The sequence below is a fragment of the Oenanthe melanoleuca genome, chromosome 1 (assembly GCF_029582105.1).
Source record: "Oenanthe melanoleuca isolate GR-GAL-2019-014 chromosome 1, OMel1.0, whole genome shotgun sequence".
NCBI lineage: Eukaryota > Metazoa > Chordata > Aves > Passeriformes > Muscicapidae > Oenanthe > Oenanthe melanoleuca.
Genome location: NC_079333.1, coordinates 40,703,833 through 40,725,656, shown reverse-complemented (window position 1 = coordinate 40,725,656; position 21,824 = coordinate 40,703,833). Strand labels below are relative to the sequence as shown.

The 21,824-nt window shown below is 38.5% G+C and overlaps 1 protein-coding gene across 3 annotated transcripts in view; it reads right to left on the bottom strand.

Moving 5' to 3' along the window:
* GRIA4 (glutamate ionotropic receptor AMPA type subunit 4) overlaps nt 1–21,824 on the bottom strand; it is a 210,966-nt gene that overhangs the window by 140,895 nt on the left and 48,247 nt on the right. For all 3 annotated transcript variants that reach the window (XM_056498542.1, XM_056498549.1, XM_056498559.1), the window contains exon 3: nt 2,020–2,259. In XM_056498542.1, coding sequence (XP_056354517.1) covers nt 2,020–2,259 — 240 coding nt within the window. The remainder of the gene's footprint in view (nt 1–2,019; nt 2,260–21,824) is intronic.

Here is a 21,824-nt window from a genome sequence, read left to right as displayed (position 1 = left end):
ACAGGATTTAATTGCTCAGCCCCAGGAGTGAGCAGCAACTGAGTCACATGCAACAGAACCGAGAAGCAAGCAGGACAGAAAGGTTTGAAAGCAGGTCTGAAAACAACATTGTCCACCACTGCTGAAGGTTTGCCTAAGTGTGTTTTGTCATTGTACTTTTTGTGAAGGAGTTCTGCCATTTGCAATAGTGACAGCTGCTAAATACTTCCTTCTTCACAGACAGCTAGTTAGTGATTTATTTCTTTTTCTTTTACTCTGATACTAAGGTGATGCTTACTTTTTTTTAAAGCATATCTCAGGTTCACATTGAAATTTTGTTTTGTGCAAAGATGGTGAAAATTTACTCAACAACTATGTGTCTTTACAGTACTCTTAATACCAAAAGATACATTGAACCTTATTTTCTCCTGCATGAAACTGCATCACAAGACCAGGATCTGAGAGACTATCCAATTCAGCACCTCCTGAATCCAAGCTGGAAAATGTCATGTCTTTATCAAAGACATGCTGATGAGTTCAGGGTGGCCAGGTTCAGTGCCATAAGAATTAATTGTTAACCATGCTGTTATAGACTCTGTTCTGAAACTGTCCTTGGTGCGATATCACCTGCTCAAAAACGATGTCTCAATCTAATTAAGTGTGTGAATTTAGATGAGAAAGGTAACTGCAGGTTGTGCACTTCTTTACTTAACAATCTGTTGAACTTGTAAGACCACATCTGTAATTCTGTACTTGTTTTCTTGTTACCCATAAGCATAACTTGTGCAGAAATACTTTAAAACTATATTTTTCTCTTTCCAGTCACCTAATACATTCTATAGTGCTTCCCAGAACTTCCTTTATGGGTCCAGCAAGCATTAAAAAATATTTAATTAAAACCAACAAACAAACAATTATGAAGCAATACAAACTCTTTCATTTTCTTCCATTATTCATTTTGATTCAAATTCAGGTATTTAGGCAGCACATCAAGGTAAAAACTCACTAAAATGTAGTGCTTGTATATATGAGAAAATTAACTTCCATAACCATAATCAAATAATTAAACAGATTTAGTTAGGTCTGTGTAATTCCCTATTTCTTCTGTAGAGTAATTATACTGGAATAAAGCCACTTTAATTCTGGAATAGGCTGTCCACATGGGGAACTATATTGAAACAGCTGTAGTAAAATAATTATTTGACTACAGCAATGCTGTTTGCTTCCCCCCAACTGCAAGCCACCAACAGAAAAATCTTTCCTCTTCCACAGAAGCTCAGCTAAGCTGGTTCAGTCCTATTCCACAAACAAAGACTTTGCCAGCAGAATGAACACACAACTCAGAGAACAGCTTTTACCTCTGAATTCCTCACTGAGTGGTGATGTATAGTGATGCACTTACAGTTTTTTAACACTTAAACAGTTCTGAGATGCACTGGGAGATGGAATGGAGAACATGGGTAGGAAAATACACCCTTTTCTGCAATTAACTATACATTTTGTAAGAGTGTGGTCCATCACAGAGATAACTCCAGCTGGAAGGAGTAGAAGATGTGCTGTGGCAGCACTCCCTCCCTCTCTGGCCTGTGGATAGCTCTGCCTGGCAGGTATTGCCTCTGACCTCCACCCCTCTGGCACACCTGAGGGCAGAGCCTTTCTCTGACCTGGAAGTCCCACAGGCTCACTCTCATCCCAGTTTACACCAGATTACAGCAGATGCAGAGAAGTGGCTGCTCCTCTCTGCTTCTTTGTACTGCTGCCACTTACGAAGTGAATTGAAGAGAGAACAGAGCTGTAACATTCTGCCTATTGAACTGAGTTTTTATTTCACTGCCATTACTTTAAAGATTTTAGTATTCTAGACTTGAAGCACAGGCTTTGCCTGGTCGATTACACACTATGTGAATCCAACACCCAACTCTTGCAGACTAGGAGTTCTTCCTTCAGCCACACAGCTACCCAGTCAGAGGTATTTCACCTTTAATGTGGCTCCCCAAGCTCTCCAGGGGCCATGAGCTGTAGCACAGGCACAAGGCTCACCTCGGTCCGTGTCGTAGAGGAAAACGAAGCGGTTCCACTCGTAGTGGTCCAGCAGGCTCAGCAGGGCTCCCCGCAGCGACGGCCGCAGCTGCAGCACGAACTGGCTCTCCCCCTCCGTGGGGAAGCTGGGCGTGATCAGGGAGATGTGCAAGGCGCTGCAGAATGAGGTCAGGGTGTGCACTGATCGCTTGTCATACAGTCCAAAAATGGCAAAAACTCCTCTGGAATACTGGGAGCAAACTGAAACACACAAACAGACAAACAGAGTTTAAGCAGCGACAAAAATCTATAAATACAAACTTTCACATTCCAACATCATCAAATTTTTGATTTGAAGATTTGCAATTCTGCCTGTACAGTTGCATTCAATTTTCATATGTGTTTTGTTCTGGAAACCAATAAATAAGTAGCTAAATAACATTTTGTGACCTTCTGATCCTATTCATAGAACACTAAAGTATCTATAGTGGCTTTTCTCCAAAATAAAACGCTTATCAGTGAAAAAAATCATAGTACCAGGCACTGAGCATTTCCATTATCTCCAACTGAAAAATGTTCATATTCTAAGATGTGAAAATTATCAAAACCATGTTGCTGACCTTGCAAGTGAAATTTGGACATTTTGGATTGCAACAATGTAGAACCTTTGCTCCCTTTTAAGTAGGACGCCCTTGTGGTACATAAAAACACTTCTAGAGACATTGAGTAAAAATCTACTTCATGGAAAATCTCCTTGACTTAAAGGGGGCAGGTTAAGTAAAACTTTGCAAGTCAATGGGATCTGACTTTTGCTCAAACCCTTTTGTTTCTACTCTGTGCTAACTGAAAACCAGAAAACAAATGACCTGAATAATATTCGGAATATATATTTGCTCTTGGACTCACATAAGACACAGGGAAAAACTTCCATTGATTTCATCAGACTGGGTAAGGATTTTACTGATCTCTGCACATAAAAGTAGGCATGTGGGCATTTACTTGAGCAACTATTGCATTTCTATGAATTAATAAAGTGTCTTACAAAAAATGTCCCATTTTTCTAAGCACAAACTAAGTTATTAGAAACTGTGTGGTCATTACTAGTGTTACCTCTCCCAGAATCACAGAACATGGAGAAAGGAACAGTCAGTTAGGGGATCATAATATTTCCTGTGCTTTCCTCTCAGTATTTCCTGTGTTCTCTGGTTCCAGATCGTCTCTTCTCACAGCCCGTTCCTACACGTTGCCTAAACATGGGAAAACTTCAGACACCCTCCCACCAGCCTGGAGTTCACAGCCATTCTGCACGTGCAGCACACTCAGGGTACAATGTACACCCTTAGCAAATCCAAATCACTTCAGCTTTAATTTTCTCATATTGCATTTACTGCATAAAGAGCTGAAAATACAAACTGTGCGTTTTTCTCCTAAGACTTGGGTGATTTACCCAGTTCTGATGCCAGAACTAGAGTAAGTAGCTTGAGGGCAGTTTTGTGATTTTATGTTCTCCTTCACTGTTATGGCTCCCATCCTAATGATTTTTATAGCCAGATTTTATATCTATAAAGCTTTTTCAAAAGCTTTCTTCCCTTACCTAAGTTCAACTTCAGTATACACATTTCTTACAAATCCTCTTGGTATTTTCTTTTCTGGACCACACAAAACAGATTCCCACAGATCCCTCAAAGGATTCCACTAATTCCCTTGTCATTCCACCAATCATCACAGGGAACATTGCTCTCTGCTTTCCCAGCTCCATCTCATTTTGCTTGAATACAGATGACCATCATGTTGAGAAATTCACTTAAAGGTTTCCTGCTTTTTTTTTTTTTTAGTATTATTTCCCCATCTCAACCATAAAATATTTTTTTTTCTGACATATCCTAAGAAGACACTGTGTTTTTCTAAAATCTGAACCTCAGTGATGGTTGATGATCATGTTGGGATCAAAAGTCTGTTCCTTCTTCCTTCTGGGCCATTTGCAAATGATAAGATTCTGCTTATAGCAGAATATTTTCATTAGTCACTATTATTTGTTTTCCATCATGCCACACATATTTCTGCACTCCTTTAAAATTATTTACTTCTATGCTTATAGTCTTAGTCTGCTCTGCTTGGTGTACCCATCTCCCTTTCCAGTAAATTCTGTCATGGTACCCTGACATTTTATATCTGTGTCTATTGTAAAATTAGACTTATATTAAATTATAATCTTTCTCCTGTAATTGTGCTTCTCCAGCCTGGTACCTCCTCCTCTACCAAAATTTGTTGCCATCTTCTCCACAGTTTCTTGCTTGTCTTTTGTCTCTGTTTGCCTTCATTTCCATAAATCACTTCTCTTAAGAGCATGTCTATTTTATTGCATGCTCTTAGGAACTGAAAGATAGAGATCAATCCTATGCTGTCTACCTTAGCAATTTCTGGTTGCATTTTATGCAATTTTCAGTCTATATCCCTATATAAAGCTTTCTTTCCATCAAAATCTGTTCTATAACTTCATTGATCATACATACCACAACTTACTTAACAGCTGTAGTAAGAGGCACCTGTTATTGCCTCTGCCCTTCAGTAAACCAGTTCCTGAAGAACCAGGGAAGAAAGATGAGACCTCTCTGTTCCCATTAGTCATCACACCTCTTTTAAGATCAACATTCTCCTTGAGTGAAAATCAATGTGAAATATCAGTTAGTTTTAAATCTCCAACCAGATTTTCCTGCTTTTCCATCCCATCATCAATACAGAACAGCTTCAATTATTTTCCTATTTCCTGTATTTTTATTCAAGTATCTAAATGACCTTCTACTGTCATTTTAATGTCCTTTTAAAGTTTCATTTTTCAGTGGAAGCCCTAACCTAATATTCCATTTCTGCAGCAAATGTCCTTTATATCTCCTCTTTTAAAAACACAACCTTTCTCATTAATAATTCTTTTTAAAGACTTGTTTATTGTATCTTCCTTCTATAATCATTCATTCAGTCACATCCTGTACGTTACTTCCCTCTGCAAAGGGATTTCTCTGTGTTTTACAAGTATTTCTGTGAGGATATTGCAGGCCTTCTCTATTTTTAAATGCAGTTCAATTAACTCTGACAACTGAAATAATTGAACACAAACCTCATGTAAGTGGTAATTACTTAATGTGTTTCTTGTTTGGACAAAATCCTTCCTTAAGGCTCCTTGCTGTTGTACTTATTTGCAGTTTTACGGGGGCACAGAGTACTTTTCATAACACATGGCCCTTACAGTAGGAATCCACATGATGAAAAATTCAAGAAATCAATGCCAAGCTGTGAAATTGTACACTTAGTGGAGTTAAAGCTCGAATTCATTCTCAGGATGGAGAAAAAAGTCAAACTTGAAATATCATTAAATAATATAAAATGACCCTGAAATACTTGTAACTTAGAGTAACAGAATAATAATTCTTCGTGTTCAAAGCAAACTATCCTTGCCCCAGTCTAAATCCAAATGTGATAAAACATTATCTGAATAACATTAAACTCCTGAAATAGCCTATCCAAGAAAATTTGTGCTATTATTCTTGAGATCAAGACTGGGAAATAGCTAAAGAGTGTCCTTCTTTGCTCCTTGATAAGAAAAAATGCAAGATGAGGGTTATGAGACTTTTTTCTTACTCAGTACAAAACCCACAGAGAGGAAAAATGCCTGTGACACTATGGAGATGAAGCTTAAACATATGCAGAGATGCTGCAACACTCCTGAATCAATTTTACAGTAATCAGCAGGGACCACAAAATCAGCAAAGCCATGAGGATTTGCATTCCAACTCGCTACAGTTCTCAGAAAATGCCTCCCAGCAAAAATGACTACCTGAATTTGCCAATTCTTCTTCCATTTCTCTTGCACTTCTAAAGGCATTTTACTTATTAAAAATGCACTAAATTATGCTTGGCAGAAGACTTGCATACTAGCATTCTAAGAAAATTTTGCTCAAGACTTTTTCCCACATAAATACAAAGCAGTGACAAATACACTTTTATGAGCATACTTTGAAAACTATTACAGATATATTGACAGACACACTGGCCTGTCATAAAAACACAAACTGTGGAAGTGCCAAAAGTGAGAGACTCAAGAGTAGTTTGCATTGTGGCAGTTTTCAGATATGAGGAAAGTTTTTCATTGCTGTCTCTTCGCTTCCTCCCATGCTTTGGGCATCCAAACAGGGATTGGGGATTGTGATGGGTCAATGACAACTCATGTCTGACTGTCCTTCCTCCTCAGACTGCTTGCCCAACCCCGCACTGGATCCTCCCAGGGGACACCATCCTTTGCAAACTTCTCCAGCATGGGCCCTTGCCAGGGGCTGCAGCTTCATTTAGGGCACTTCCACCTGTTCTGGTGTGGATCCTCCACGGCTGCAGGGGGATCTCTGCATCCCCATGGATCTCCAGGGGCTGCAGGGGCACAGCTGCTCCCATGGGCTGCACCAGGGGCTGCAGGGGAATCAGCTCTGGCACCTGCAGCACCTCCAGCCCCTCCTTCTGTTCCTCTCACAGGTTCTCACTCCACTCTCTCACTGCTCCTATGCAGTGTTTTTATTCCTTTACTAAATGTGTTATCACACAGGTACCACAGCATCACTGACAAGCTCAGCTTTCACCACCAGCAGGTCTGTTTTGGGGCTGGCTGAAAACTCTGACATGGGAGTGGCCCCTGGCATCTTCTCACAGAGGCTGTCCCTGTGTTCCTTCTCCCCAGCCAGAGAAGGGCAGGCACTGATCTCTTCTCTGTGCTGACCAGTGGCAGGACCTGAGGGAATGGCCTGAGCTGTGTCAGGGGAGGTTTAGTTGGATATTAGAAAAAGGTTCTTCACCCAGAGGGTGGTTGGAAAGTGGAACAGCTCCCCAGGGCAGTGGTCAGAGCACCAGCCTGGCAGAGTTCAAGGAGCATTTGGACAATACTCTTGGGCATGTGGTGTGACTCTTGTGAATGTGCAGGGCGGGGAGCTGGACTTAATTATTCTTGAGGGTCCCTTCCAACCCAGCTTATTCTAAGCTTCTTTGATCTGGTAAACTCCAGAGAGTAACAAATAAAAAAAATATATATATTTAGGGAGTCACATTTCCTTGTGCTGCCATAACAGCACATGAAGACTTTGAGATACATCTGCAATGCCATCAGTGGTTCATATCTTCATGGGTCACAGTCATAAACACTATTTTGTTCAGCTGCTGTGCACCTGCCAGCACTAATGAAAAAATAGTGTGCAAATTTTCCCAACCTGAAGAACTCCTTCCAAGAGGAACATCCTACCCATATGGAAATGCAAGATCTACAAGTGAAATGAAGCACAGAACAGAGAATTATTTAATCTAAATATGAACCTGCCCCCTAAGGTCAATTAATTTATCAACTTATGTCCATGAGAACTAGGACATTGGAGATGAGATTAGGCAGTATTGTTAAAATAGCTCTGAGATTGGCATTTCCTGTTAAGATGTCCAAAGATCTTTCTGCTCATTTTGCACAGTTCACCCCAACACCCTCTTACTCCTCTCTGCTCTCTGATCCAACTCCACCTGATCACTCCACTGACCTCCACCTTCTGGAAGAGGATACAGGGCTAGTTAGAGCTCTGGAACTAAAACCAAATTATCAAAATTCATCCCTCTGCAGTTTAAACTATCTTGCACCCAAATCCAGTACAGATTTGAAACTCATATGTTTTTCCTCAGTTGTGTTTGAGACTGCTGGCTTAATACTAAATTATGCTCTTGCATTAAGAAAAATTCCCAACACTGAGACGAACTTAATGAGCTGAACTAAATCACTGATATAAGATGACAGACAGGATTATAAAAGAGAAACAGTGTTACATAAAGTGGGTAGATGAAAAACATTATAGATTTATTAGGACCAGTTTTATACTATCTTAAAAATTGTCTGGAGTACAATAGGATACCTCTAAATATGGTTATCCAAAATAGGACAAAAGGGAAACAAGGAGTTTTTTACAAATTATATCGTTAATACATCCAACAAAACCCTATCTGTGTTCTATTTACAGACCCTGCAGCCTCTAAATCATCATCTACCTTTGTCTTTTGATCCCAAACTCCTTCAAGAAAATTAATTATCTTGCATTTAGGAGGCATATATCAAATGTCAGCAACATATCTAAAGTTTTATAACCAGAAATAGTATCACAGCATTGCTTTAACCAAAACCAGCTTGTTGCTCTAAAATTTAACAAAAAAGCACTACGTGAATCACAAGTATTATCCTCTTGAGTATTTATTCCTCTCAAACATTTGTCCTCCTATAATAAGATATTGCATAATGAGAAGTCTGGCATGTTGGGTACTGAATCTCTGAAACTAAATTCATTCCCTGGAGCAAGTCATTTTGCATTCCCACATCTCAGTTTTAAACAGTCTGTTCTATTGAGGACTACAAACACTTGACAGGAAGGCCAGACTCCTATTAGGTATCTGTAGAAAGTGTAGCACAATGGTCCAGGTGTCTCAGGGTGGCTTCTGAGTGCTACCCCCATGTGCATGAATCCTATACCTATGGGGCTGTATCTGGAATTTCCATATTAAATTCTGAAACCCTGAAACCACATAAGCCTTTGTCCTAAAGGTCATTGTGTTTGGCTGTATGCATAAGATTAAGCAAGTACTCAAAAGTGTGCAGGAGTATTAAAATAGAGTTCAACAGACACATCCACTGAACAGAGAAAATTCAGGAGTGTTTTTTACTCATAGCAGTGGGTTCCTTCTAGTACTCCCTTCTAATAGACCTACCAGCTCATTTAAAAATACTCTCCTAAGTACAATGAAAGCCTTGGTTTAATGTGCTAGATCAAATGGTAATTTGGGGAAAGCAATTCTGTTTGTTCAGCTGCAGATGTGAGAACATATTGCAAAACAAGATATAAACTTACTACATTTTACAATTAATTGTTACATTTCTAGAAATCATTTTTGTGAATTGTCTCTAAAAGACTATTTCTGCTCAATGACAATTCCTGAAACAACATCAGAAAGTGATAGTGCATTTCTTGCCTATTGAATGGAAAATGGAATTGAATGAGTTCAGCTAGCATGCATGGTATTTTGTTCTTTTAAAATAAATTTAAACTTTCTAATATAGTATTTTGTGTACAATGTCTTATATCAGATCACTAGTCTACAGAACATTAACTTTGGAAGGTTACCCTGAGAGATGCCCAAAATAAAAGAGACCATTAAGACCAGGTAAGACTGGCTTGTAAATCCAACTGCTGAACTCTTCTCCATGCTTCATATGAAGGCAAGATTTTCTCTCCACAAATTATTGCATTGATTAAAGTTGCAAGCCAATTGCAAAAGAAGTTGTGAAACAAGCCTGTGTGTCTTTGCATTATAGAGGCACAAAGGGAGAGTGGAGGAGTCTGTCTCACCTGGTTCTTACCACCCAAAAGTCAAGGGTTTAAATTCTGGCAGTTTTTTTGTGTCTCTAAAATAGAAAAAAAGGCATATTCTGAAGACAGATCTTAAAATGGGTGATAAATTGCTCGTACTGATTTATCCTCTAGAGGTACCTTTCTCTTTTTAACTGCAAAATGAAACCACACAATTACAAAAGGCTTGGTACCTACATTTAGATAGATAGATTAAAAATTGTTCACACAATCTCACTTAAGGAAAAATACCTCTGTATTTTAAATTCCCATTCCATCCCTTGATTCAATGTGATTTGGAGCTGCCCTTCCCTGAGGCCACCTCCTATGACTGACACAGGTCCCTTGCAGCCAGGGGCTCCAGGTACTTCTCACACAGAGATCATGTATCTATTTCCTTTACAAGTGCTCACAACTCTCATTTCTTGATAAAGAACACCAAGTAGCCTGGCCATTTAAAAATTTCTGTGAGGGAAATGGCTTTCATCTTTAAATACTTTCCATCTGAAAACTTGGGCACCACTAAAGTATTTTACTTTCCTTAATGTATAATTCCGCATAATTTAAATCCAATTGAATGTTTTTACAGAACAGGAAAAAAAAATTCCACTGGGTTTATTTAGAAAATTTCTTTTTCCTCTGTGCCTTGGCAAATTTGATAGGGCACCCCTCAAGAACTTCACGTTTGCTGAACACTTACAAATTTTTCTCATTTTTAAAAGCACTTTACAGCTCTGTCAACAATAAATCATCCAGTCTTTGTGCCTTTGTCCTCCAGTCCTGTGCACTCCATGGATCTGATATTTATAGCTGTCTGGCAATGCACATACACGTGCCTATCCCTAACTCTGCCAAAACTTTCTTTTTGAAAGCTCTCCCATAGAGAATCCACATGCAGCATTTACCTTTCATAGCCACATGAATGAGAATCCACATCAGTACAGAAGTTCTTTTTTGGTTGTTTTTAAAAGCTGATAAAAATATCAGCAACGTGTGAGAGTTCCAAGCTTTTCAGAGCTATAGAAGTTTTATAAAAAGTGAAACGTGGTAGGAAGTTCCTATGACACTGGCAGGTTTTCCCAAGGGCAAAGTCTCTACAGCCATCTTTTGAATTTTTTTTTTTTTTTTTCTGCTTCAGGATAAAAGCTTAGAGAGGCATAACAGATTGCATGGAAATTAGACTGGACTACAGTAAAAAACTGGTTTATGGAATCAGTCGTACAATTCCCAGTTGCTTAACTGATGTGAACATTATACCTCTGGTACTCCTGGTGGTTAGAGATCTAGCAAAATCCTATCACCTTTTCAGTTTGCTAGCTGAGGGAAAACTCATCCTCATCAAATTAATATCTAGAGAAATCATGTTTGATAACTTATCTAGATTGTCTGTGTGATTAAACATTTTTTGCTTCTCTGGTTAAACATTTTCTCTCTTTCTTGGATTGATTCATTTCCTTACAGGACATATTACTTCTTTCAGCTCAAATTTGAACTTAATCCAAACATTTCTTTGAAGAGAAAATAAATTACTTTGCAGCTTGTTTCTTCCCTCAAAATCTAAGATTTTATAAAACCTGCCCCTATATCCTATTTTAATGAAACAGAGCAAAGAAAAATACGAATTTTGTTTTAAGAAGTAATCCTTTGATGGCCCCTTCTCTTCAACACTAGCCTCTTTTTTAAAGTTTATTTATCTTGAAAAGGAAAAAAATAACCATATTTAAAAAGAAGTTTTTCTTTCCAGAAGAAAAAGGGCTGAAGAAAAAAACCAGTTTTATCAGTTTTAAATCAGAGGGTATCTTATGAAGCATGCAGTTAATTACACAAAAATAACTTTTTATACATAGCTATGTAATCACAGGTTTATCTTACACATAGAACTATTTGCAGTTCACAGAAAAAAATAGCAACAGTTTTTCACTTCATTTTGGAGAAATACATGTTAATTTTGCAGAACTCCCACCAGCAAAACCATCATTGACAGGAATTAACTGATTTTCATTTTAGATGTGAGGTGAACCTATACAATATGGCTCTTAACCTAAGCTGTTTTGATGACAGCTTTACCATAATTTAGACCTCAAATACTCTTTTAGTTTGAGGCACCACTGCAAGAAAGACATTGAGGGGCTGGAGCGTGTCCAGAGAAGGGACACGGAGCTGGGGAAGGCTCTGGAGCACAAGTGCTGTGAGGAGCAGCTGAGGGAGCTGGGGGTGTTTAGCCTGGAGAAAAGGAGGCTCAGGGGGGACCCAGCACTCTGCAGCTGCCTGACAGGAGGGGGAGCCGGGGGGGGATCGGCCTCTTCTGCCAGGTGACAATGACAGGACAAGAGGAAATGGGAAGTTGTGCCAAGGGAGGTTTAGATTGGAGATTTCTTCCCTAAAAAGAGGGTCAAGCATTGGAACAGGCTGCCCACAGAGTGGTTAAATTACTTTACCTGAAAGTTTAGAAAGCCTGCAGATTTTGGGACATGGTTTATATGGCATGTAAATATCTGGACAGAATGATCTTAGAGGTCTTTTTCCAACCTAAATGATTCTATAATTCTATTAAACTGTGGGGGGGGATGGACTTCCAATTTTATCCATCATCTTCTAAAGAGAGCACATGCCAGAGCATCCTACATCACAGCCTGTATTTTCTCTTGAAAGCACATTTTCCTAATGCACTGGTTTTCATACCTCTTCAGAGAAGGTTAAGATTTCTGGTCTTAGAGGTCTTTTTCCAGCTTTAATGATTCTGTGATTCTCAAACTCACATTTTGAACCATTTTGCTTCTTTATGACAAATGTTGTGTTCTAATTTTACTGAACTGAAAAAAAACCCATGAATGCTGCTTTAATTCGAGGAAGCTCAAGTACAGCATTTTTTGAAGTATTGGAGAAGCTTGGCATAACACTTCTATGTGAGTGTAAAAGGGGACTAGACATTTAACTGCTCCCTCTGGTTAGGAAATATCTCCCCAGATCACTGAAAACTTTGGCAAAGGAAGACACAGAAGGCAGGTAATCATAAAAGATGTAACTAACCTGGTTCAGCACGAGGATTCATTCCAACATGGTTTTCATTCAAACTTGATCAAATATGTTATTTTTTGTCTGATTTGTAGTCCTTAGGGGAGTGATGTCATTTGATCCATCACTAGAACTCTATTTTTTTTTTTTTTTTTTTTTTTTTTTTTTTTTTTTTTTTTTTTTTTTGTTAATGAGTCTATTTCTTAAATTATTTTTCTTCCACCTTAATCTTTCAGCCAACACTTCCAGGTTGTCCATGAATTGCAATGATCTCTGTCCAGGCTTTAGAATGTATTGGCCCAGGGTGGGGCTGAGGTTCTACTTCTGTCCTCAGTAACTGATTTCACATCATCAGGAGTTCCCTCACTAGCAACTTAAAACATTGCTGACTTTGATTCATGCTATTGTGCAAAGATGTAATCTTAAATAATTTCTCCCACTTTGCTGTTTACTCTTAAGAATGAGTGAAGTCATGGATTTCTTTTGACCTCAATAAGGTTAACAGACATCCATGACATGATATTGATTAAATAACATTAAATAAAAATTGCTTCCTTGGCCACTCTTAGATCTGAGTAACTTTTAAAGATCCAGAAAACATGGGTTCTAATCACTGAAAATATTTTCATGTTAGGAGGCTATGTGTGATGAAAGTCTTATCTATTTTTTCCCAATTTCCCATAGGTTAATAACCACTATTACCTAATTACACATACTTTAACTTGAAAAAAAAAGCATTTTCAGTAATTTTTTAATACCCATACCTGGGATTTACAGACAAAAAGTTTCTGAATACTTTTGAAAAAATCTGTTTGTCTTTCCCTTGCTTCCTTCCTCTTGATGGTAGGAAGCACAGCTTGAAACCAGGATTACTGTTGGATAAATGAAATGTGCTATCAAATCATGAGGTTGTATACAACTTGATCAGAGAGACAGAACATCACAGAATCTAGAAAAATTCTGCTGCTGCCTTCTGCAGCCTGTGACTAGGTATTGGCAGGAAAGGAATTGTTGACAAAGTGCATGGGGCTCTCTGAAGCTACTCCCCAATCATGGATATCTCCTGAGCCATCATTTCAGGGATGAAGATCTATCAAGTGCCAATTGTTCTATTAGTCTACCCACATTTGAGGACCTTTACTTACAGAGGATAAGAGATTTCCAGGCTCCCATGAGTTTTATTCTGTGATGGTGCAAGTGTGTTCTGAAGAGTAAATAAATTTTAAAAATAATGTGAAATTTACTTTGCCATGTAAATCTAAGATTTACTTCATGATTATTTGGATTGTTTCTTCTTCCACACGAGAATTGGTAATGACAGCTTTTTCAGAATTTAGCTGCTTCCAACAGCCCAGAATTACCTCATAAATGGTACCATCTTTCTGTTTTCACTGTTTTTCCTAGCCTTGATCTAATGAACTCCCTTAATGGTACCTGGAGGATACAGAAGTGAAAGCCAAGGAGCTTGTAAATTTTCAAACTCCTATATTAATTTCCAACAGGCATGTCAATTAGCTCTTCTGAGTTTTCCAAGAACCAGTTTTCTGAAAACTAAAATGCTAACATTAAGTTCCTCATATAATTGAAGTAAAGAATAAAGTATTTTCAAAGAATCAGTAAGATGACTGTAGATACCCTTATTACCCATCACTGGCCTCTTCAGCAAGGATTCTCTGAGATTTCTTTCATCATTTTGTACTTCATAATGCAGCCCTCCCTCAAAAATCCTTGGCATTATCAGTCTTAACTGCATAAAACCAAATCCATACCAAGAGATTTTTTTCTCCAGACATTTGGATCTTAGCCTGCTGGGGTGACTATGTACATCTGGGAATCATGGTTATCTCATGCTGAACACTCAAACAGATTCTGTCTTCTCTAATTGTACTTGGTCCTTTATGTTGATGTTTCAAACATCTCACTGCACTGAGGTTTTCCCAGCATCTTGTAGATTGACAGATAATGCAGTAATCATAGCTAAGGAATTTTTTCAGATGCACACTCTGCCTACTCAGACATATCTGATCCAAAGGACATTAGGGAATTACTGTCTGTGAAGGGCCAGAACTCCAAAATATAAGAAACCCCAAGCTAGCCCCCTGCTCTCTGCCCATTTCCTCCCAGTGTGCCTTGAATTTTCTCCTCATTTTATGAGGGCTTCCTCTTACCTGTCATGATTATGCCAGTGGAAATCAGCCAAAGTACAAATGGGTGATTTTAAAATCAAATGCTTGGCATGGATGATTGGAAATGCATGTTCCACTGTCTTCCATTTTTTTCCACCAAGCTGCTTTTTCTTTCTCTAAAAAACTAATCTTTCAACTCCTTTTATGTGTAAAAGACATTTTTCAATAGCTATAGGTCTCACATAATAACTACAGTAATGAGAAGAAGGAATTACTTTCCTAAACATAAAATATGGATGAACCACTTGACCAGGGTTATTCACAGTGAAAGGCATTCACCTTCTAAATGGAAGACCAGCCTCATCAGACCCAAGTGCAAAACATACTCTGGCTGTGCTCTGTGTTTAATGACTTCAAGCTCCAACTCTTTGATATGAAAGGCAGTTTTCAGTGTCAAATGCCATGAATAGGGTATGCTGTCTAAATAACTCTTTTCAGCTAAAACAAGACTTAAGAAAAGAAGTTTAATACATGCCTAAGCATGCCTGTGTATGCATCATAATATGTATGCATGTTCTCTGTTTCTGTGGATCACAAATTTTTCTAATCTGTGCAGCTTCTTGTTTTAAACACATAAATCTCTACTACCAAAAGACAGATGTTAGCTCAGATGTCTCTAAAAGAAGCATGCAGATAAGCCTAATAAAGGACATCACTTTGTGTCTAACATATTTGTCTTACTTACATATTTCTCCATGTTTATTTGAACAAGGAGAGTTTATTTCATTTCCATTCTGGGGCAGGAGATTCTTATGGAAATGAATGTGCTATTGTCTGAGGGCCTAGCAGTTGATGAGAGGAGAATGTTTATGCTGTCTCATAAAGCACTGTTACCACACACAAGACATTTTTTCACATGAAATAATTAACTTCTACATTAAATAATTAACTTCTGTTATGAATGAACACCTCTTTTTAAACTCTGTAATTGTAAAACATTAAAAAAAATGGTGTCTTCACCCAAAACTGAAGCTCTTAAGGGCTTCCAAACTAAAAGCAGACTGTAGGATAGAAGTAAAGTTTTTGAATACTTGGCATGACCTATCTCCCCTTGACTCAAGGAGCCACTCTGAAACCTAACACTGCCTTTCATAGGCAGAAATTGCCTAGCATACCTTGTATTCTCCTCTAACATCAAAACTGCTAACTTGCATTAAAATCAGTTGATGTTACTAAATTTAATTATTACGCTCTTGACTACAGTAATACCAGAATCTTTCCTGCAACCACACAAAAAGATGCCAGTGCAACCTACTGACTTAAAATGAGAAACCCCAAGAAATCAAACTGTGTCTCATAAACCATCTCCCCACTGCTCTCCTTGGGCATGCTGTGATTCAGGTATTTCAGCTCCCACCCTGCTTTTGGCACAACAATCAAAAATGCTGTTTCCATCTCTCTTCCATTGACATTGCCAGGTTGTGAGGTTTTAAATGAGAACAATAGTCTGTAAAGCACCACAAAAATATGGCAAAATGCATTTGAAACCATTTAAGTGAGAGGGCATTGCTGGCCCAAGCCTAAAGCAGCAGTCAATATTCAGTTTTATGCACCAATTCACATCTTTCTACATGCAATGAGTTTTCTTCATCTCAAAAAATACACCTTCTGAAGGCAGAGCTCATGACTTTTGTAGTTGGAAAACGCTTAACCAAAAAAAAGAAAAAAAAAGAAAAAAAAAAAAAAAAGCAGTGACAAAAATATGTTTTCAGTCCTCTCCATTTCTTTCTAAATTTTGAACTAATTCTGTCTTCTCTTTGCCTGGTTTTCAGGCACCATCTTAAGTATTTCCACAATTTCACTAACTTAAAATAGGAGCATGAGCCCTCTCATTTTGTTCTCTCATATCTTTTACAGGAATGGGGCTTCATCCATGAGACATTTTGAAATGGACTATCTATAATTGGGATTTCTACAGAGCTGGCAAATGTGCTGGTGACAGTTTTAGAAAAGAAGACAGATAAGAAGGGAGATGAGACTGTTTGGCTGGCACCCTGTTATCTCTGTGAATGGACCAAAGGAGGGTGTACTGTGGGGTCTGGGGGAAAAGGAGGCAAATTGTTAAACAGGCACTGCCATTACAATTTTTTTTTATCATGTTTATCACAAGAGATTTAAAATAGCAGTCACCTTATGTAAACTTATTTTTCTGTTCCAACAGCAGCCTTCTCAAATGAAACCTTTGTTTTTTCTGTTTATTTTTGGACTTTAGGCTAATCAGAGTCCATCACTTCAATGAACTGTTTGGTCAACAAAATGAGCAATATACACTCTTCTTTTGTACATGAAAACAGACAACTGAAATGTGATAAAATAATTAACAGCTTGATATGCAAGAACATGTCTTTGTTGATGCATTGAAATTAATTTGCTGTAAAGACTGCTTTAAGAATAATAAAATATTGTATCTATCACCTTAGGCATTATGCAAGGCAAGTAGCTTCTGTGCTGGCATTTGCAGGAATAAGCAAAATTAGTTCAGCACAGCTCACAGCTGTGATCACTGGAGTAAAGCTCAGGGTCTAGGGGCTGCTAGCTCTGATACTCTACTAAAAAGGCAGCTGTATTTTACTACTGATCCACTGGGCCTGGTGCTAATAATTTTTAAATGGCCTGTTTGTTACAGCAGTGGCCTCAAGCTACCTCTTATTTCAAATCCTATTAACATTTGTGTATCTTTAAACTACTTTATTGTCCTAATTAGCATATATCCATTCATAATTCCCAGTCAATCTGTTGCTATATACAGCAAAGAGAAAAGAGAAAAAAATATTAAGAGTGGCCAAAGAGCTGGTGGATGAGATGTGAGTGTGGTAATGTGGAACCAAACCAATCACACAGAACAGCAAGTGCAGAAATGCTTCTGTACACACTGCCTTTCTCCACAGTGCTCTTCAGGACCACACTACTGCCTTAGGATAATGGATTGGTACTGCCTCCAGGCACACTGGGGGAAAAGAAAGTAATATAAGCAGAGTATTTAAGAAAACCTGGTTCAATCTTATTTTTGTTAGTCATAAAATTAGATTTTTAAAAAAAGGGCAATGAAAGGTTTTATTGGTTCCAGCAAGATGTACTCAAAACAGTTCTAATAAAACAAGTTTTTCCTTACACTCTGAAACTTATTTTGCATACTCTTCTGTTTCAAGCAAAAACTTCATTAACAGAAATGGAAGTTTTCCCTGAACAAGGATTGTTACACATTTCCTAATGTACATATGCTAACATATATAAGTACCTCTGTCATTAAAAACTATTAATTTTTGGTAGCTCAAAACTACCATAGCATGTATTTTTTTTTTAAAGTCCCATTATATTTGTCTCAAAGAAGTTTTATGATCTTTACATTTCTAACATACAGAAAACTCAGTAGCAGGCACCACAATGATTTTATCACACAGATATGCAATTACTGGCCAAAATCAACTTCTTCAAGTCTAGAAAATGCTGATGATGCTGATTATAACTTTTCAATCAACCAAAGACTTAAAAGAAATGCTGACATATATCTAAACTTGGTCAGGAAAAAGGAACAGAGCAAAGCATTTTTTACTCCTACACGGTTATGCAAAATAGAACTACTCTGCCTGATTAATTTGTTTTGCTTATGGGTAAACAAAGGAACATAGATGCTACTCAAGCTTCAGAAGAAAAATACAGAATCTTTTTCACAGCTTGATTTGAAGTAAAAGGTTTGTTGTGGAAAAGGCATAATACACAGAAGCACAGAAAACTTGTCCTTTTAAAACTTGATTTTCCCTACAGTTTCTTTCTTAGCCTATTTTTTACCATTTCCATAGTAGTTATGCTTCTATACCTACTCACAAAAAAAAGAGATGCACTAGTTACTCTTTTGCTTAAGATAAAACATAATCTAGGTAAGGTCATTTAACTTCCAGGTTCATCTGGATTCAAGGTATGTCTTGCTGAAATCACACTGAAGAGACAAAAAAAACCCAGTCCTTGTACTTTCTTGGTTTTCAATGCCTGGATCATCCACTTCACAGCCACATACACTTCACTTGCTGAGTAATTCTTCCTCTAAGTACAAGTATGATATGATCAAGAGATAGCTTAACCAAACCAGCTGCCTGATTTTCTTCTCTCCTTTATTCTGGACTGAAGAAGAGGGATGGTGTGCCAGCTGGTGGCCTGTGAGAGTAGAGAGGACTATATTGGAGACTCAAAGGAATCTCCTCCAGCACCATGCTCCTTGCTACAATCTTCTGATCTCAGGGCTGACAAACTCAGCACAACCTCACAGGATTTCCTTACCATGGTACTTTTTATCCTTGAGTTTGGCTGAGATCAAAATTCAGAAAAGCAAATAGAAACAGAGGTTTCAAGTAACCTGTCTGGAGGGCAGGAACAGAATCACAGGATGGTTCAGGCTGGGAGTAACCTCAGCAGTCTCTGGTCCAACCTCCTGCTCACAGGAGGTCAGCTCTGAGGTCAGGCCATATTTTCAGGGCTTCACCTGGCTAAGGCTGAAAATCTCTAAGCACAGAAATGGCACAATGGATCTGCTTGTTCTGTGCCACTGCTTGTCTTCACAGGGGGATTTAAAAAACAAAAAAAAATTTCAGTCTGACCCTCTCTTGATTCACTTTACTTTCACTGTCCTCTCCCCAGCCTCACTTCACTGAGCCCAGTTCCATCTCCTAGATGATCTCCCACAGGACTGGGGGCTGCTGCCAGGACCCCCCAAAGCCATCCCTGCTCCAGGCTCAACAAGACAGAGCCCCCAGCCTCTCCTCACATGGCTGGTGCTCAAGGTGGGTAATACACTTATCTACTGTCTCTGCCACTTTTAATACAGCCCTGGATACTGATACAGGCCCTTTTATAAATTTTACCTGAAAACATCACAATTTTCATTGCTCACTGCAAGCATTAAGTAACTACCATGATCAAACTCAGTACAGCTACTAGAAAAACAACCAAGGCTTATCAATGAGCACAAATGTACGCATGTGTCTGAAAATACGGACTTAAAACACAATAATCTTGCACTTGATAATCATATTGTTCTATCCCAATACAAGTTTGGACCACAGGTAAGGCAACTGTAGAAACATAAAGAAAGTCACACCCACTTATGCAGGGACAAGCCCATGACAAAATGTTATTTACACACTGAGGAACATGTTTTATTCCGAATCACTTACTAACTCCAGAAATCCAGACTGATCATTTTTTATGGATTTGGTGCACTATGAGGTGTTGCAAAAGCCCAGCTCCAATTGATTAGATAATTGCATTGCCATAAAGGCTGAGAGACAGCATCCCACTTCTGTGTGGAGTCACCTTGCCTCAAAGTCAGTAAAAACTGCTTCTGCTCACAGAAGGGCAAAATCTAGCCTGAAGTCATCCCACAGCATCAGAAAATAAAGCAACATATATCAATGAGTATTTTAAACAACACAATTTGATTATTTGACACTGTACACAGCCTAAGGCATAGGTCTAGACATGTCAGTATAGTGCAAAGGCCTTGCTCTTTAGAGGTTATATTTCATCCTGTCCTACTATTCTCTATTTACTATCATATCTTTTAGCATTACCTCAAGGAAGTATATGGCAGAACAGAGCTGTAACAGAACACCTGTGGAAATCAGTTCCTACAGAGGCACAGCAGATTCTATTTATTAACAAAATTAGGAGGCTATGTAGACAGAGGACACACATTATAAGTGATCCACACCCTGAAGTTAGTGGAAAGATTGTGAAGAATATAGATATATGTCTTTGAAATATATTTCAATTTAGTATTTAAGGTACGTACATTTAAGAGAATCTGTTGGCTCTTCCCATTTTTTCCCACATCACTCCCTGCAACTGGATGGCTGGAGAATATAACTTGTGCTCCTCATCCCTTGACCTGTCATCCCAAGGCAATGAAGTCTCTGGATTGTCCTTGGACTTCTTGGTGCAAGTTCAACACTGCATACCTGATAAATCAATAATGACCTGAAAATCTGAGGCCCATATCCAGAGTAGGAGGCTTTTCCTTCAGATCTTTAACCAGACCCCCAGGGAATCAGCAGCAGGCTCCCCTAAGTAGTTGGTCCACTCTGCATATTGTGTTCCCTGCAGGAGGCCATCTCCAATGGCAATGAGACATCTTTTTTGGTCTATGGAAGTGGTTTTGATGCAGGGTGTAGGATGGGTTAACCTTGCTGACACCTCCAAGCTAGATGGAGCATCATCCTCGAGGTTGTTCCATCCCACTCCTCTTATGCAGGAATGGGGCAGGGGAGGCAGTCACAGCACTGAGCACTGAGCACCTCACCACAGAGTGATGGACAGGGATGCTTCTCCTTGGGGATAAAGGGAAACAGCAGCTCTCCAGGCCCCTCCTGATGCACTTTGCCTGGCACCAAGTGCTGACACCTCAGTGCTGGGCAGTGCTCTGGTTTGCCAGGTGAAGCGAGGTTATCGCCTTGCTGCACCTAAAACCTCCTCTGTGCCAAACCAGGGAAGGGCAAGCTGTTTTCTGCACTAGCCTGGCAGCAAAGGAATGGTGAATAATTTGTCAAAACCACATAACTTTGCTTTTAGTGTAACTCCAATCTTCTGCAAAATGCTGAGCAATCAGGAAATCAAGCAGCGAGTGAGATATGCCTTAAGCAGTCTCTGATAGAGGGCTCTCTCTTATGCAAAATGCTGCATTTTTCTCCTTGTGTACTGCATCACACAGGCAAGGACAAATATCGTCTTTTTGCAAGGCTACTCTCTTTAAATTACATCTATTACATGATGTACACATTTTAGATTATCATAGGGACAAAACAGAGAATGATACAGCACACAAACAATGAAGTAAAAATGTAGTTACATGTGTATATGCACACAGTCAAATTATTTTTTGCCATAATTACTTTTTGGTTTGGTATTTAACACAAGAGAAAAGTTATTAGAAATTGTGATATTTGTCTGAGTTAGATTTCATAAACAACATGAAACATTTTTAATTGCATATGATTACTTACTGACCTTTCTTGAATTTTCACCTGTTCATCTCTTGAGATCCCACATGTCAAAAAACCAAGGACTACCAAATAATTTCAAATTTCAATTTCAAATAAAAGTATCTAATGATAACTAATGGTTCTAATTTAATTAAAAAAGCCGCAAGGGCAATCACAAGGTATAGAGTGTGATCAAAAAAACCCTCTTTTTCTGACATCTAAATAGGAATACTATTAGGCAAATA